Source organism: Prenolepis imparis, unplaced genomic scaffold (genome assembly GCF_030444845.1).
Source record: "Prenolepis imparis isolate NDT839.2.m4 unplaced genomic scaffold, iyPreImpa1.0 SCAF_5, whole genome shotgun sequence".
In the NCBI taxonomy this organism is placed as follows: domain Eukaryota; kingdom Metazoa; phylum Arthropoda; class Insecta; order Hymenoptera; family Formicidae; genus Prenolepis; species Prenolepis imparis.
The window spans coordinates 18,374,176-18,387,805 of NW_028141163.1; the positions used below are offsets into that span (position 1 = coordinate 18,374,176).

At 33.0% G+C, this 13,630-nt stretch overlaps 1 protein-coding gene across 3 annotated transcripts in view; it reads left to right on the forward strand.

Moving 5' to 3' along the window:
* The window catches only part of Cow (Proteoglycan Cow), a 124,665-nt gene that overhangs the window by 103,180 nt on the left and 7,855 nt on the right, over positions 1-13,630 (forward strand). For all 3 annotated transcript variants that reach the window (XR_014425282.1, XM_083037434.1, XM_083037433.1), the window contains one exon: positions 8,890-9,116. Coding sequence is in view for 2 of the 3 variants with exons in the window: in XM_083037434.1 (XP_082893560.1) it covers positions 8,890-9,116 (227 nt within the window). In the remaining variant the exon portion in view is untranslated. The remainder of the gene's footprint in view (positions 1-8,889; positions 9,117-13,630) is intronic.

Below are 13,630 nucleotides of genomic sequence, written 5' to 3' on the forward strand. Positions count from 1 at the left end.
AAATACGAAACATGAGAATTCACAGATAACCTTATTGTATGTACCCATATCGAACCAAAATAAATGCAGAACAATTTCAACAATTCATAAAAACTTTTCAAGAAAGTCAACAACTGATGTTCCAGCAATTACAGAATCAATTTCAACAGTCAGGAAGAGATGCTGTAAGTAAACAAATCAATGCATCCTCGAATATAATTCCATTCGAAAATTTTGAGATAAAAATAGAAAAAAGAAAAAAGAAAAAGTTACTTAGAACGTTGCCAAAATTACACCTTGTAATAAAAGATATAAGGGATAACAGGAAATAATCTCAAATGCTCTTACATTCAATTGCATCAAGTCATTACAATATAGTGCCTCAGTGAAATCAAGGGTACTGAGCGACTTCTCGTACGAAGAACTCGTCAAAACATTTATAGCTAAATTATCTCTTAAGCGAAGTATCATAGTACTGATTTTTATCGACATACCAATTAGAAAAGCAATCGATTGCAGATTTTATTGTACGCTCCAGCGGGACATGACTGAATGCCAATTCGAAGTCACATACACCTGTGAATGTCATAAGGAAGCCCAAGTGTCCATCGCAGAAGTATTCTTGCGAGCACAATTCATTCGAGGCATTAAAGACAACGATATACGGGAACAGCTCTTACAATCGAATTTGACTGTTTATGACGATATAGAAAAGCAATTAGTTTAGAAGTATCTAAGATAGAAAATCAAGAACTCCAAACGTCAAGCAGTTTCATTAACTTTAGCCAACAATACGGAGGAAACAAACAAAATCGTCTACAAATAGCAAACATCTCGGCAAGAATAATCACGTGTTTGACGCAGGATTCCCAGAAATAAACAATCAGCTCGGAATAAATCAAAATAAAAAAGTCGTATAGATTATCATCAGTTAAGAATAGAAGGATTTTGTCTGCGATGCAGTCGGAGTAATCATAGTACAAAATAATGTAAAATCGATCGAATGAAATTAAGATACTCATCATGCGAAAAAACAGGGCATCTCGCAAAAGTTTGTATTTCAACATTATTACTAGAAAAAGGAAAAAATAATCAGCTTGAATCTTCAGCAAAGCAAGTGGAAGAGTCGCACTCTAATTACGGAATTGGACAATTAGAAACAACAAACAAAAGATCATGTTTTGACCAGACTTTTGACCAGATGAATGCAGTAGTAAAGGATGTCGTAAAATATTTCGTAATTGTCCGGAAAACCACAAATATTTGAAGTTGATTCAGAGGCCGGGGATATGTAATCTCATCCCCAAAGACAACTTCGATTAACTTAATCTTGATATAAAATTAAAACCCTCAAAAATTATGTTTCAATCTTACATGAAGGATACGATTTAATCCCTAGGAGTTGCCACAGTACTTATAGAATATAAAGGAATACAATCGATGGAAGAAATATATGTCGTTCCGAATGATTTTGCTACATTTCTTGAACGAATATGGATTGGACACTTACGAATTCAACTGGAAGATATTGATGCTAAATCCAAGTTGGAAACAAATAACTTTAATCAGATATGTTCCGATTTTAATAACATTATTAATCAATACCCTACGGTTTTTACAGCAAAAATTGGCCTAATTGCTAACCATAAAATCTCATTAAAACTTTGACCCAAAAGCCAAGCCAGTTTGCAACAGAGAACGAGGTGTCCCATATGCTCTAAGAAAGTGGAGAAGGAACTCGATAATCTTGGCTGCTTTCGCGAGAAAATCAAAATGATCCAGATTAAAATGATCCTGTGCTGTGGTTGGTCAAATCTGAAATTTCACTGAATTTCATTGAAATTGAATTGAATGAAATTCAGTGAAATTTCAGATTTGTCCAGTCACAGCACAGAGGATCATTTTAATCTGGATCATTTTGATTTTTTCGCGAAAGCAGCCCTTGAAGCAGCCGGCATCATTTCAAAAACAAAGTCCAGCGATTGAGGATTATCTCTGGTAGTAATATCAAAGTTATATGGAAGCGTACGCTTATGTATTGACTGCAAGACGAAGGTCAACGAACGTCTTGTCACAGCAAACTTTCCAATTAGGCGCCTCGACGATGTTTTACACACAGTCTTCAAAATTCAAAATATTACTGCAGGTTGGACTTATACAAGACATATCTACACTTCCCGGTCGATGAGCAAAGTGCCGAAATTTAAACGATATCAACACATCGAGGGATGTATAAAATGAACAAATTGAGCTTTGGAATAAAAACTGCACCCACTGAGAGTTTAATCGGAAGAATGCATCAGATTACAAAAAAAGAACAAGGATTAAAAAAAAAAAAAAAACAGAAACTTATTTTGACGATATCATTGTTCATGAAGCTACCTTAGAACAATGTGTGAAGAATTTGCATGCCTGTCTGAAGCGTTTCCAGGAATTCGATTTACATTTAAATTGGAATAAATGTATATTCTTCGAAAAAAGCATTAAATACCTAAGACATATTATTCAATATAATGAGATATTAAAGTCACCCAGAAAGGTATGAGCTATCGTCGATACCACGACCTATTAATGTAGAAGATCTTCGATGATTCTTAGGAATGATAACTTATTATTCGAAATTCATATCGAATCTATTAAGTCTCACATTTCCATTGAGGAAATTGCTTTGGAAAAAACAGAAATGGCTATGATCTAGCAAGTGAAAATGGCTTTCTAATATAAAAAAGAAAATTATAAGTGATCGTGTCCTGACATGATCTCTTTAATTTGGAACTATCAATTATATTAGATTGTGATGCTAGCCCAACAGGCATCGCTGGCATTCACACATAATTGCTAACCAGGAAGGACCAATAGCCTTCGCTTCAAGATCTTTAACAAACGCGGAACGAAATTATTATAGCCAACTCGATCGAGAAGTACTCGCAATTATATTTGCAGTAATACACTTCTATTATTATTTGTATGGGAAACATTTCACACTTATTACAGATAATCGTTCGTTTACATGAATTTTTCATTTAAATGTAAAACTTACAGCAATGCTGTCAGCACACCTCCTCCGTTACGCTTTATTTCTAAGTGGATTTGATTATGAAATACAATTCAAGAAAGGAGGAAAGAATCAAAACGCGCGCGCGCGCACCGACAGTTTATCGAGAGCACTAGTGGTTCAGTTGGTACAGGTGACATGTGCTTGAATAATAAAGTTTATCAAATATGTACACAAACTATTTTTGAAATTTCAACTGAAAAATTGGTTCCAGAAATAATTGCAGCAGAAACTGAGAAAGACACGGAACTCCGTGAAATAAAGAAAAAATTCTAGATGGAATTTAACGATACCGAATATATACCCTATAAGCTCTAGACGAAAGCATCGTATTCAAAGGAAACAGAGTTGTCATTCTGGCGTCTTTACGATTTCAAGTATTAGATGAATTAGATGAATGCACGCATGCACGGAATAATTAAAATGAAGCAACTAGCTAGAAGATACTGTTTTTGGAAAGAAATTAATCATGATATCGAACAATTAGTCAAATCATGCAGCGCTTGTGCAGCTATAAAAAACAATCCTGCAAAGGCACCGTTTCATCCCTGGGAATTATCACAGGCTAATTGGGACCGTATTTACATTGATTATGCCGGCCCACTCAAAGGACCTTTTCTTATTAATATAGATAGATATAGATGCTAAATCGTGTTCAACTGAAATTAAAATTGTTAAATAAGCCCCAACTTCGACTATAACGATGGATTTCTTGGACGAAATTTTTGCCGTACACGGATTTTCAAAGGTAATTGTTTTGGATAATGCCACCATTTTTACTATAGCAATACGTTCAAAGAATACTGCAAAGCCAAAGGTATCTGCCAGAAATTCATCGCACCAGGCCACCCGGCTACAAATGATTTCGCCGAACGCAACGTCCAAACGCTAAAACAGCGCTTGTTTATAGCGGCTAATCCAAATCCAATGAGCAAGAAAATCCAGAACTATTCTATTTTGATACCGAATTTACTCTACTTGCTGGCAGTAAATCTTCAGCTGAGTTATGTCTAAACCGGCAAATACCATCTAGATCCAATCTAGTATCCAACTAGACGTATTTTGGCCGATAGAAACATCATCGAAAACAGCTTTTCGTCCCGATACGCGTCATCTACAAGTGGGGGAGAGAGTACAAGTCTGTAGTATTGATAACGAACCAGTATGGAAATTTGGCGATTATACGTAAATTAGGGCAATTCAACTATTATATTAGTTGGATGAAGGACCTCAGGTAAAATATCACATTGATCAAATCCAGAGTACACAAGTTCAGAAGAAGGTTTCTTTTGATTTCGCACCAATGGCCCAGCTAGCCTATCTCAACATCTACTACACATACCAAGATCAGTACCAGCACCAACAATTGATGTGGACAATTGAGCACCATAGTAGTAAGAGAGCCACTACAACAACTACTAGCGCCGATTGTACATCATTCGGGGTGTGAAAGACGTCCATTTACTTAAGAAATTACGTATAATGACTCTAGTTCAAGTATTTAAAATTTCGTGCAATTATAAGTAGAGGAGACACCATAATTTTTTATATACACTACCGTCAGAAAGTTTAAGACCATAAAAATTTGTAAATTTAATTTATCATTTCTTCCGAAAAAATAATGCAAGCTATTTTTACTTTTATGGTGTTATAACATGATCTTTTAGCTATTATAATAAAAAAAAAGAAACAATCAGGGGAATGTCATATTTTAACGTGTAAAAATAAATTATTCTCGCGAGTATCTTTATTTATTACTTTGGTCTTAAACTTTCTGACGGTAATGTAAATCGATTCCTTGCAATTTTTGACATAAAAAGTTGTAAGAGTAAGATAATTAAAAAATGAAAAGTTTACGAAATATTTTATACTTTAATTTGACAGAATTTTACATAAACTATGAAATACCTTGTAAAATATTCATTTTTCGATGATTTTATCTCAATACTTTTATGTACAAAATGAGAGAAAACAATTGGTGTAAAGAAAACACAGTTCCCAAGAAAAAGGCCCGTATTATGAGCTCACATTTATCTCTAGATGTACCTCTAAAGCTAGAGGTGTCTCTAAAGTTAGAGAGGCCCGTATTATGAGCTCACATCTATCTCTAGATGTACCTCTAAACGTGTCACGATAAATGTGGCGATATTATGAGCGCACATTTAGCGGCGCATCTAGAGGAAATCGCCTAAAAAACCTATTTTGTACCACATTTATAGCACATTTATGCTACTCTCGATAAATGTGCCCTTGGGTACATTTATTTGCGCCTCTAACTTTAGAGGCACATCTAAGAGATAGATGCGTGCCTCTAAAGTTAGAGACGCAGATGAATGTATGACTAAAGTCAGTTTATCTGCGTCTCTAACTTTAGAGACACATCTAAAAGATAGATGTAAGCTCTAAATGTGCGATAAATATATGATTGATTTTAGATGTACATTTATCTGCGCCTCTAACTTTAGAGGCGCCTCTAACTTTAAAGGTACATCTAGAGATAGATGCGAGTTCATAATACGGGCCAAAGTATGTAAATTGCAACAAACAACTACATTTTTATACATAAATATATAAAAATTGTAATATGGAAATTATTTATGGATAAATCATGATTATCTCCTTGAGATTACGAAGAAAGAACTGTCGTTATGAGTAGCAAGTGTCATAAGGCGGATGGGGCGCGTATAAAGGTCTTCTAGCTTTATTTCTGAAAAATGCGTTTTCGAAATATAATTCATAAGTAGGCATAATATATAGAGGATAATTCCGTGCGAAATTTGTGTTGGAGTAAATAAGAGGGATGTAAGAGTTATATGAAGGAGGAAAAGAGAGAACGTAAAAGTGTGCGGGGCAGAGAGGGGTCAAGGAAGTGGTTTAATACACGTTACATCTGCGACATCTGGTAGATGTCGCTAAGAGATCAGAGAAGGAAGATGTCTTATTGTTATGCTGGGTCTACCAAATACCAAAAGATAATCCTACTTGTAGCTTATCCGAGTGAGTAGTGTAGACGGTTAAAAACCATACGAAATAAAATAGACTGGCGAAAGCAGTCGGATGAGCCACGAGTAGGATCATCTTTAGGTGTAGAAAGGGCATTAGAATTTAGAGTATGATAGACGAAGATGATCAGTAGATTTTTCTTTCTCTCGAGAGCAGTCGCCCGGCAAGCGAAAGGTCTCGGGTTCGATTCCCGATTCAGCGACTTTCGGATCTATATTTTTCTCGCCTATAATTCTGTAGGGAGGTTAGAGGGGATTCGGGAAATTAAATCTCGAATTGAGATTATTCCCATAAAGTCTTATAATATAAGAATTAGTCTTAGCCAGTGTTGGTCAATAAAATATTCTTAACCTTGTTTTAAAAATTCGACTGGCAAATCACATCTTACATATTGTGATATAATTTCGTTCGGTTGTATTCAAATTGCGCGATTGAAATGAGTCGATGTTTTCGATAAGATTGATTTTTAATTACCTATGAGTCACTGTAGAATTATATTAAATAAAGAGATATAAATTTTAGATAAATTGGAGAAATTACTTTATTTATGTTTTATATTATGTGGGTTTACAAAATTGATTTTACAAAATACATTACAAATAAGCTATTCCAAACAATAAAGCTTGCAGTTCGCAATCGACTAAATCGTCGAGATCAAAATACTCGCTGTCGCGTATTTAGATGCAAAAACAACGAAATAATTATTATTCAGCTTGTCATGGCTATGCTAATTATTCTGTAATTATATTTCTACGTAGGTTTTGTAAATTAGTAGGAAAATTTAAATCGAAATCATGACAAATAATGAAAATGATCAGCTATATTTGTAAGATTTATAAACTTTTTTTTTTTCTGTCGAAGAGGAAAAATCGGGGCCAATAATGAAAAATGATTAGTTATTTAATATTTGTGAGATATTGCGTAATGTAAGAGAAGCACGACAATAGTTTAATTCTCAGAATTGAATAGAGAGAATGCAAATAATTAGCTATATTTGTAAGATTTATAGAGGAAAATTCACATCAAAATTATACCGAATAATGCAAATGATCAGCTACATAGATCTTATCGAAATCAAGACATTGCGTTACAAGAGAAGCATGAAAATAGTTTAATTCTCAGGATTGGGTATGGGGGGATATCAAATTAGATGCAAAAACAATAAAATAATTATTATTCAGTTTCATGGCTACGCTAATTATTCTGTAAATTTTTACGTAGATAGGTTTTATAAATTAGCAAGAAAATTTGAATCGAAATCATGCCGAATAATGTAAATAATCAGCTAGATCACATAGATATCTTATCGAAATCAAGGCTCCAGACATTGCGTTATGTAGGAGAAGCACGAAAATAGTTTAATTCTCAGGATTGAGTTCAGAAGTTTCGGCTTTCTTTGTAAGTCTTATAGTTGCTTTTTTCTACTTCGGCACGTAAAAACAAATCATTACTTTCTTTTGGAATCCATATATTGTGGAAAATATTTGACGTGAAGTAGATGATGCCATTTGTCGAGGAAGATATAAGGTTTGTTCTTCTTCAAAGTTCTTACTATCAAAAAGTACTATTATAAAATTTCACGACAATAGATGTTTTGTCAGTGACAGAGTCGGAAAAAAATTATCGTGATGTTTCGTCCGGACCCTTTGTATGGAGCGATCAACTCTTTTACTACTCTTTTATCTTGATTTGTTTAACTTTTAACTTAGGTGCTTTTACCGTATTTTGTCTAGGGGGTAAATAATAGTTCTCAGCATCGGATATTCACCAAATTTTTATTCCGTACTTAACAGGTTTGGATGGAACATATTGTGTGAATTTTATTCAACCTCGATACGGAAATAAATAATTATTCGTCTACTGTCAAATCAGTTTGTAGTATTTTCGCAAGTTTGAATTGAACATTGTTCATAAGTGCATAATAGTCGCATATGAGTGTTTTATCGGTTCACTGTCGTTCTTTTCGCATATTTGCGCTGTCGAAACGAAGAACGGAAGATGTTCCAAAACCGTGATTAATATCCATTAACCCCCCGCTTGCACGATATAATGGATATGAGTCTATCTTTCACATATCTAGTGATGTGCGTTTGAATGATTTATACTATATCTTATATGAGAAGTCCCAAAAATGCATCAACTTCGTGTACATACAGTAAGATCTATCCATTCAAGTTGCTCCTTCGTAGGATTAATGATATTGTACGTCTTATATAGTCGATATAGTTGGTAGAACAATTAGTTTATCATCAATTGCGTGCGTTATCTCTTATCAGAATTTTCAGTTGGGCTTTAAACGTGCATCACGCACTCGGACATATGCAGCTGCATCATTGAATACGCCTTAGCACTACATTCATTATCACCGATTATGCCTTAGAATCACATACATCATTGCTAAATATGATTAATCAATAATCCCTTTTCCTACCCTTCTTTTTTACACATTAACGTTACACATTTCATTTTCTTCTCGCCCTTCCCTTTCGCCATCTAAAAATAACTTTTGGTCCTCTCATTTCTTCTCTTATCCTGTGACATCACATCACTCTCTCTCTCTCCCTTTCCCTCTCCCTCTCTCTTCTTTCCTCCCTCCCCTCCCCTCCCCTCCCTCTCCCCCTCACCCCTCACTCTATCCTCCTCACCATGTCTCTGCGTCGCTTTTGTTACTCCGCTTTCCCCTCAGAAATTATGTTAGACTCTGTATTTCTATACTATTGTTAAGATATCATTATTCTATCAAATTCAAAATATCAAAATATATATATTTCTATATTCTATATATTTCTATATTTTACTTGAAATAAAATAAGATGCACATGTGCTTGATGCGTATTGTGATATATTTTCAGTGACATTTTTGTAAGCGGACCTGAGTGGTGTAAATGCTTTTCCAAGGCCGAACGTCCATGTGTCGCAGTGCGTAAACGATCATCGCCGGATTCTGCACCTGTCTGCGATTCTCGAGGATATTATCGTAGTACTCAGTGTCATCGCGGCCTTGGCCTCTGTTGGTGCGTCGACCCGCACGGCGTTGAGTTTGCTGGTACTAGAACGCGCGGTACAAAGCCTGATTGCGGTATGTTTCATATCAACACTTAAACGATAAAAATATTGGAATATAAATGTTCTCAACATATCGAGAAAATAATAAAACAATAATATAATTTTTTAATTTTAAGAATTGTGGGTATAGAACGTTATTGCACATTTAAATATTAAATGTGGTGTCTGATAGTACAAGTATTAAATACAGTGATATTTTTTGTTAAAAATTAAAATAATTTATTCTGTATTATAATTTGATTGTTACTTCTTGCCATAATTTTTAAAAATTGAAAATGAAATATCTTGATAAATATATAGAGCATACATATATTATTTAAAATTAATATATTCTGCAGAAATAAAATTTACTGTAAAATTAGAGATGAATAAATTCTAATTATTTTTTATACATTTCTAAAATATAATTAGCCAGTCATATATTGAGAATCATTCACCCTCATTTTTGTTAAACATATAATATATAATAATTTTTCTTTTTGAAAAGTAATAGTGTGTTTATCATATTCACTGAATGCTATTACTAATGCTATTATTTCTATTGGGTCAGTCAAAAATTCAGTTTGATTTTTGAGTAAAGGTTAACTTTATTTCATATAATAAAAATAATTTATTTATTGATTAAATAATCTCTATTGTTGTGAATAATAAATTTCCAGCTTTTGAGCACTATTTTCGTTATAAAAAATAATTGATTTACTATTGAAGAAAATAAAAACATAATTTTTGAGATTTTTGAAAGAATACAAAGGTTCAAATTATTTTGTAAGTATTTAATGATTAAAGTAAATGGTAGTCGGAAAAGATAATATTCGGAGAATATAAAGGATATACAATAGTAGATCTCAATTTGGATACTTGAGTTCGTGTTTGATCATTAAAATATGAAATTTGACATTGTGTAGTTAAATATAACTTTTCCGATTGATCAAAATTAAATACTTTTTCTTGATTGTTGTTCTTACTTTGTTTAAATATTGTTTACAATATTTGTCAAAGTTGATCGATTAACAGTTCATGAAAGATTCTACCTTTGTACTATATATTATTTTGTAAGAATACAAATCGACCTTTCGTTGTGTGTGTGGTCGCTTAGGAAAGACGAATTTTGAGATTCATCTAAAGGGAGCTTTTGTAGTGCTTCTCTTGTAGGCCTCCCTTTTTTTCTTGGATTTCTTTTATCTCTTGCGTGAACCAAGATGTATTTTATTTTTTTGATATTAGCGTGATTCTTTTTCTCTATTATTATTATTATTATTATTATTATTATTATTATTATTATTCATTATCTCTATCGTTTTTTATTTTGCTCCAAGCTATGTTTATCATTATCTTTTTTATATAGGATTTGCTGAAATCTTTTGCTCTAACCTGTTACTATATAGCTTTTTAATATAATCTACCCTTATATGCTACGTATATACGGCGACACTTTTATGTCTGATCGAATGTATATACTAAGTGTCGACATGTGTACAGCGCTGAGAGCTGTGTCGTCAGATCGAGTTGCAGTGTTTCGATTGTTTCTGCAATTCACGTGTGGACATGTCCAAACAAATCTCAGCGAGCGCTCTAGTATATTTCAAACCTTCCGGAAATTTTTTGGAAAGTGTCGTGACGATGTCGAAATTCGAGTGGACTAAAGAAAAAACGAAACATTTAATTTCTCTTTTGGAAGGACGTCTGTCGTTGGAAGGGCATCTGTAGGACGTCTCTCTCTTATTTCAATGTTTAATATGTTACATATATTTTAAAATTAATATTTTGTTTTAACATATTTACATTTTATTTTTTGATTTATATATACTTGTATTGCCACGGCACTTCGCCATTGGGTGACACAAAATAATTTTTGAATTTCTCACGTATTTCTTTACTATTGACGCTATTGACGTAATTATGGCCGAAGTTTCTCTCAAGCGAAAAAAATGCGTTATCAGATAAATTTTCATTTCTCCAACTTCCATTTGTTAATCCTTCTTCTGTATCTTTATCCAAAACACCAGGTGGTGCATATATTTGTCATGAATCTCTAGTCATTAAAAAATTATGCAAACATATGATAGCCGAGACGACAGTTCTGACCTTTCTTGGTTCTAACAAAATAGCTCTCCTTAAAATTCTAAATCTGTTTGCAATCCGAATGCATTTTCCACAATCCCTCCCCCCCCCCCCCGGTCTAGCTCTTGATAATCTGTAATTATAAACTCGATTCGGCCCAGGTTGACTGCCATCTAGCCGAAGTGTAGAGAGGCATATAGAGGTGTAGACAGATGCGACACTTTTTGCCAACACATAGATCCGACACAAATGTACGACATTACTCTATCCTCAAAAATTGCAATACATGTGGACAATAAAGACACTGTTCTAGACACAAGTGTCCGCTCTAGGTGTCGCCGTGTATACGTAGCATTTTTTAGGAATTCTATCTTATTTTTGTTGGTTGATTTTGTTAATATTTCTTTCTCCCAAGATTAGCTCTGATTTTGCATGATTTTGTGGCAATTCCCTATTTCAGAAATATTCAAAGTTCTTACATTTATAATTTAGCTTGGAGTGAATTCTCGGTTTGTTATTGCGTAATTAATTATAAATCTCCTTCCTCGTATGTTCTCGAAGGTATACATTTGTTATATTTTATGGTTAAAAAAAGTATAATTAATTTAATTCTAAGGGTATTATGTATAAAAGTCGATCAGCAGGATTCCATTATTGTTATAAATCTCTTTGTTGAACCTTTGCTTTATCTATGATATGATATTGTTGCCTACACGAGCATTTAGGTCTTTTAATATTATTATTTTTTATTTTACTGATACCTGTTTTTATAGGCATTCAAGAAATTTCCTTCTTTTCTCTCTTGATTTTGTGGTATCACGGGCGTATGTTCTTAAATATGTACGGGCTTATTTTGCATTTCAAGTTTTATTTTCACAATTCTTGGACTTATATAATAATAATTTATATAATAACTTATATATATAATAATAATTTCGTCTATATTATTGTAAAGTTGGCTTAACTTTGTATGAAGATGTATTTCGATACCAGTCATTTTGTTAATTTTTTCCGCTTTATTGGTATAATTTTAGGGAGATGCGTAAGTTGACCCAGGATAGGAAGGGATGGAAATACGCGTTCAATCAGTCTTCGGATTGAGGACTCTATGGTCGGTATTCATAGTCCGATCGTATATTTAAGATTGTCTTAAGTGTGCTCTTGGGTCGTCTTAAAATCCTATTCAATCAATATATTGGCCGCATAGCATCTCAAGGCCGTATTTAAGACGATCTTAAATATAAGATTGGAATGATATGAATACCAGTCTATGATGATGATTGATACGATCTCGAGATATTTGTTTAGCTTATGAATGTAATACGTTAGTTCTTTTAGATGGCGTTAATGCTACTACAGTCCATGTTCTTTGTTCAAATCAATCAGTCTGCTTTTTGTGCTCACTTATAGCATACAAATATATATCTATTGATAAAACACAGCTAATATTATTTCATTCGTATTTGGGCTTAAAATAAATATAAGCCAACACGCTATAAATCAAAATATAATCGTCTATTCTTATTAATCTTCTTTCTTTTCTCTTCGTTTCGGTTAAATAAGAGATGTCAGTCTGCTTCTTCTCTTTCTGTTGTGATCTTGATGATTTCTGTGATGATTTCTTGGTCCCTTGCATTCGAAGATCTTATACTCCAAGTTTCAAATCTTATATTATGTATTTCATTCGCTTATCCTTACTTTTCTGCCGAGTCTTCGAAGACACTCCATATTCGAGGCATTGTGTGATTCTATGAGCAGTTTGTAAGTTTTACTTTTTAGCAGATTGCTAGCCTTCACTAGAATTCACTAAGAATAATTCAAGCAGGAAAAAGATAGAAAATCAGAAAGATATAGAAAAAAAATTGTGATTCAATTCTATGTCAAAGTTTTGTCTCAATAATATTTCTTGTTTTATGATTATTTTTTGTTTTAGACGCAAGTAAAGCCATTTATCGAAAAAAAAAATATATATATAAGGGAAAGGGGGGCAAAACCGGGTACTCTTTTGGATTTGTCTTCCTACAAAAAATCAGAAGACAAAAAAATCTACTGACCGTTAGTAGTGTTTAGTGAACCTTAAACTATGAGAAAATAAGTCGCCTATATATATATATATAGTTGCTGAAAAAAATATTTGCTTACCAAGGACAACAAGATTTTTCAAAGTAGTAAAAATACCCGATTTTGCCCGGTAGGGTAAAACCGGATATTCATTCAAAAGCGTATAAATCACAGTGTAATTACGAAATCTTGAATTATTTAAATCATAATACAATACAAAAATGCACAGAGAGAATTTTCTTTTATTAATATAATTTATCCTAAAAATCATGGTAATCGTGGGACAATATGGTATGGAAAGAATTTTATGAGAATTTCTCTGATTAATATTTATCACAATAAAAAATAATAATATCTATCACAATAAAATATAAAATATGTTTGATTAATTTTACTAAAAGTATA